Source organism: Haplochromis burtoni, unplaced genomic scaffold (genome assembly GCF_018398535.1).
Source record: "Haplochromis burtoni strain Fernald_Lab_line unplaced genomic scaffold, NCSU_Asbu1 Contig_14, whole genome shotgun sequence".
In the NCBI taxonomy this organism is placed as follows: domain Eukaryota; kingdom Metazoa; phylum Chordata; class Actinopteri; order Cichliformes; family Cichlidae; genus Haplochromis; species Haplochromis burtoni.
In genome coordinates, this window is record NW_024582375.1 from 3,419,561 (window position 1) to 3,425,131 (window position 5,571).

The window sequence follows — 5,571 nt, forward strand, 5'->3', positions numbered from 1 at the left end:
CGAGATAACTTTCAACTCTCATTACAGCAATCAACCAATGACCATTCAAGTCAGTTCGTTGTATTACAAGATCCCCGGGAAAGTTATTGAATAAAATTGCTACACCCCCCGACCTCATTGAGCCATGGCTAAACAGGATTTTGCTACCCCATTGGTTTGACCAAAAAGATACATCACTATCAGATGAATGAGTCTCTTGTAGGAAAATACAGTTTGATTTTTTACCTTTGCAGTACAAAAATAAGGCTTTTCTTTTAACAGATTCTCTTAAACCCCTAACATTTAAAGAACCAAAACAAATGTTAACATTCAACATGAACTATAGACAGAATATCACTCACCACGTGAGAAAAAGAAGGAAAAAAAAGTACTAAATGCTGAGCTCCTCAGACCGCGAACAAGTTTCCACTATTTCAGTTTTTGTCATTTTTAGTTCTCCTGTCTTTCCTCAACTTTGCGTCCATCAATGAAGGCATGTGGACCACGAAAGTAGGCCCGTTTACCCGCACGTCTTGCTTCCTCCACCAGAGGCCATAGGCGCTGTCGATCTTGTATGTCCTCCTGCGGCAACATCTCCGCGAAGCTGATGCCTTCTTGCTTGCAGGTTGAAGAGTCTTTGGTGCGCCTCCACATTTCTTCTTTAATTCGCCTCTGTGTGAATAGAATAATGATGTTTCTGTTTCTGCCATCAACTCGTTTCCCTAAGCGGTGGACAATATCAACGGCCTCTTCTAAGTTCAAGTCAGGGGCAATCTTCTGAAGCGTTTGCAAAACCTTCACTCTAATGTTTTCGTCTTTGTCTTCCTTCACCCCTTTCAGTTTTAGGCACCACCTCATTCGGTAGCGCTCTTGTTCTCTCACTCTTCTTTTCAAGTCTTCATTTTCTTTAAGCAGCTGTTCATTCGCATTTGCCAGTTTAACAACTTTAAGTTTGCAATCAACTATCTCTGCAGCATTAAACTCTACAGCCTTAGCCAAGCTGGCAACCATAGCTGCACTTTGTCTGTTTTGTTCCTTGATATCCTCCAGTTGTGCTTCAAATTTTTTGTCAAGTCCCATAATGGCTTCAAAAATAGTTTTATTGGAGATATCATCTTCCTTCTCTGAAGATTTTGTTCTTTTCTCCTCTGGCGGTTGTTTCGAAGGAGTTGGCGGCGCCGAGTCTGTTCCCCGTTCTCGTTTGTTCAAGCCCACGTTGGCAGCTTCAGTGCTAGCATAGCCATGGTCACTGACTTTAGCATGCGACGACGTCTTAACAATGGGGTTTGACGGCACAAATTGCAGCTTTGCATTCTTAATAACCTTTTGGGCATCCATAGTTATAGTTCGAGTGGAAAGAGAATAAAGTTACTTAGTAAATTTTGCGGTCTTTCGGAGCTCCTGAAAAAACACGACTGTTCAAGCCGCCATCTTGGTGCTGACCCAGAAAGAATAATAAGAGTAATATTAAAACTAACTAGCTGCCGCCATTGTTGGAAACTGAGCTGGGCTGCGCTATGAATTCTGGGACACAGCTTCTTCTTCTTCGGGGTTTAACGGCAGCTGGCATCCTTGTACATGCAGTGCTGCCATCTTCTGTTTCAGTCCGTTATTACACTCTTAAATCCTACTACTTATTCCTGCGTCTTTTGGGATCTTACAAAGCTTCAAACGATGCGTCGACTATTAAATTAGTCGTCGACGATTTTAATAGTCGACGTAATCGTGACTAGTCGACTAATCGTGGCAGCCCTATTTAGAAATATTAAATAAAAAAATAAAAATAATTAGGATAGCTAATGGGCAGTCCTACAGTAAAAGAGAATGGCATATACAGTATATAACTTAAAACAAACATAGCAGCACATTATCCATCAACATGTTTACAAAATAATTAGCTTGCTAAATGTAATGTTTTTTGTGTACTAACAGATTACATGGTGATGCAAAGTTACTAGACTATTATTCAAGCATATTGAGTTTGCATTTTATTTTTCACCTGAGTGCAAAATGCTCTCTTATGCTCTGGGTTTAATAAGCATCACATGATTAGGCTGTACAGAATTTAGTCTTTAACTAACATGCTGAAATAAGAGTGGAAGGTGGGTTTAAGCCATTTAAAATGGTCCTCTTAGTCCCATTTCACTTGGCAGGATGAATCAATTCAAGGTAATTAACCACATTCATTTTGAATAAGTCGCTGCATCTTCAGTAGTATTAGTCACACACCTTTACATTGCCCATTTACAATCCATTTATGTAATCTAATGGAACTTTTGTCTTATTGCCAAACAATATGGCACCCTATATTTCTTTGTACTCATTTAACACTTGATCCAAATCCATTCATTTTCACTTTGAGCATCCCATGTATCTTAGTTTGTTGTCCTAAATGCACTCCTCCACAACAGCCATAAACAAGCCATTTAGTATTCTCCATCGCAGCTCTTTGTAGGTTTATCACCGAATGATGCAGTGCCTCTGAATTGCTTCGCACTCCTCCTACAGTCAGTAGACACACCATTTATTTCTTGAGCGGCATGTTTTGGGGACAAGTCAGGTTGACTGAGCATTTTGAGAAAGGTCTCTGGTTAATGAAAACTTCATCAAGCTTTTGTCAGCTGGACATTTGTTTCAAAAAAAAAAAAAAGGTAAACTCTACACATTTTAAAAGATGATCTCATGCCCCTCCCTCTTTTTGCAGCCAATCGACCAAAGAGCCTTCTGGTATACATCAATCCATTCGGTGGAAAGCGTCGTGGGAAACGTATTTACGAGCAGAAGGTGGCCCCAATGTTTCGCCTTGCCGGCATTGCGACCACTGTGATTGGTGAGTCCCTATCAGTAGCATTCCTCAACATTTAAATAAAAAATGAGTCTTGATGGTTGCCATATAGATCTCCACTGCCACTGTGGCCTCTCGTGGGGACTGGAGAGGCTTGCAAGGATATGATTTGGCTTATAGTGCCATTAATCATGCCACCACCTTAATGGAAGCTGTGATAGTTGATAAGCTCGGGTATCCAAACACATCTATTATTCAATAAGTGTTTGTTACAGCTACACATAGTCTGGGGTATTGATGGTCCATCAGAGGGACCGCTATTCACCTTGGGCTTCCTACAGCTGCTGTAGGTTACAGGATTGTGTGTGTGTGTTGCTATTATATGCCTGGTAAACAGAATTACTGTTGAAATATTGTTTTTGGTTTTATAGGCTCATTTTGCTTGCTAGTATACAGTAGCTGAATTAGGTTGAGTTTTTTTTGGAGGGGGGGGGGGGGTTGCCAGCACACTTATGCCTCTTCTGACCATTAATCTGCTCGATAGGTTCCAGTGAATGTTTCAAAGGTGAAGTACTTTCCTTGTCTTGTATTTCAAAATGCATGTAATAGAGTGCTTGTTCTACCAGTCAAGCCACAAAGTGCCTAGTTATTTTGTCAGTATATTCCCTTTCATTGAATGCCTACTAATGCTTGCCATTTGATTTGTTTCCATAGTTACAGAGCGTGCCAATCATGCTGAAGACCACTTGAAAACAGAGGCCAATCTAGATAAATATGACGGGTAGGTACTTAAGCTAGGTAGCTCTTGCTTTTAGGCTTTGAAAACTGGTTCTTCACCGGGACATGAACTTGACTCTTCTTTGTTTGCTCGTACTTTAATAAAGCTACTGAGAAACTCGGCCATAGTTTGTATTAACCTCTGCTGTATTGCAGTCTGTGTTGTGACAGATTACGGATACAAAGTTCTTTGTGTTTCTCATATTTAACAACGGGAAAATATTCTGATTATCTTAATCACTAACCTTCTTTGTCAGGACATTTCTTAAATCTCTCTATGCCACAATAAATGCTTACAAAGAAAATTTATTGGTTTATAATAATAATAATAAAAGAAGATTAAACTGAGTAGATGTTGGATGTAAGTGCTCTAAAAGCACTCCAATGTAAGATTAACGGTTTGTAGCCATGTTAACTCTTTGAGATATAAAGCTTAAAAACACATCAGTCTGGTGGTTTATATTGGTAGCTGTTGATGCTGTTTCTTTTGTAGAATGGGGGTTGTTATGTTGCCGGCATATCTATTGTTGTTGGGAACGTTCAGTTTAGTTTGGTGTTATGGTAAGACTTGAAATAGTTCAAAAGGTTTGGTGCTGTTGTGTCATAGCGTGACAGGAAATGATAAAAATGAAAGGTTCTTTCCTTTCGTGTTTTCATTACTGGCCCGTTTCAAGGTTATTCTAGATAACTAAAATTAAACTGAAAACTAAATATAAGTGTGAAAAAACACTTTGCAAAGAAAAAGGAGATTGAGACATATCCATTAATTCAAAACTCTATCGTGGTAATGATCCATAACTCAGTTTTAATGTTCAAAGCTTGGGTCATACACTGGTAGGTAGGGTCTAAAAACTCCAACAAGCCAATCTTAAAGGTTGCTTTTAACTCATTCACTGCCATTGACGTCTATAGCCGTCAATTGCAGTGAATGGGTCAATGGGTTTAACTCATTCACTGCCAATGGCTGGCAGTGAATGAGTTAAACAGTGAGGCAGGGAAGAAAGGGGAGGATGGCTGTATATATGCTAGATGGCTAATTAGCTGGTAGGCTGAAATATTCACAGGAAAATGGGAACAAAGAAAGGAGGTGGAACAAGCAACATTAAAAGCAGGGGATTAATTTCAAAATAAAAGTGATTAAATTGATGTGTATGGTCACAGGATGAACATTCATTATGTGGGCACAAACTTCTTGTCTGATCTAATTTCACAGTCATGAAAGTTGAGCTTTTTTGCAAGTGGAGTAACACATTTTCTACAATTACTGACAAGTAGGGCTGCCACAAACGATTATTTTGATAGTCGACTAGTCACCGATTATTTTTGGGATTAGTCGACTAATCAGATCATGCATCCATTGGACGTAAAACGTACAGCTTATTGCACCAGCATGCATCTGCTCTTATATAACTATCATTAGCTTACAGCTTTAAGTGTTTAAGGTATGTGCTAACTAAAAATAAAGACAAGATGATAGTTTATTAAATTTTAATGACATTTGCAGATTGTTTCGATGGAGTTTAATCTGCTTGACGTTTATTCAGCTGTGTAAAAACTATAACTTTAATCTCAGCCAAACCGATTTACTCAGGAACAAATAAAATACTAAAAAAGCCAAACAATAACATTTTTAAGTTATCTAAGTGACTCATATATCATGTTTAACCTGAGTAGCGAAAGACGGCGGTGGGTTTGAAAACGATTTGCCGGGAGTCCGGTGTTCTCACGGCTCTAGTGAGCCTTGCCCCCGGCTAGCTATCGAGCTAGTGGGTAACAGACGTCTCCGAAAACGTCGGAGCGCTTTTGAAAATATGTGGTGTCTTGATAAACTGAGCAGATATTTGAGGTTTACACAGCTACATTCTCGCCTGAAAATATGTTAAACATTTATTTTGTGACCCAGAAAGAATAATAAGAGTAATATTAAAACTAACTAGCTGCCGCCATTGTTGGAAACTGAGCTGGGCCGCGCTATGAATTCTGGGACACAGCTTCTTCTTCGGGGTTTAACGGCAGCTGGCATCCTTGTA

At 39.3% G+C, this 5,571-nt stretch overlaps 1 protein-coding gene across 1 annotated transcript in view; it reads left to right on the forward strand.

Moving 5' to 3' along the window:
• cerk (ceramide kinase) overlaps positions 1 to 5,571 on the forward strand; it is a 49,950-nt gene that overhangs the window by 16,237 nt on the left and 28,142 nt on the right. Inside the window, exons 4-5 of the mRNA XM_042217855.1 lie at positions 2,684 to 2,809; positions 3,479 to 3,545. Of these exons, the coding sequence (XP_042073789.1) occupies positions 2,684 to 2,809; positions 3,479 to 3,545 (193 nt within the window). The remainder of the gene's footprint in view (positions 1 to 2,683; positions 2,810 to 3,478; positions 3,546 to 5,571) is intronic.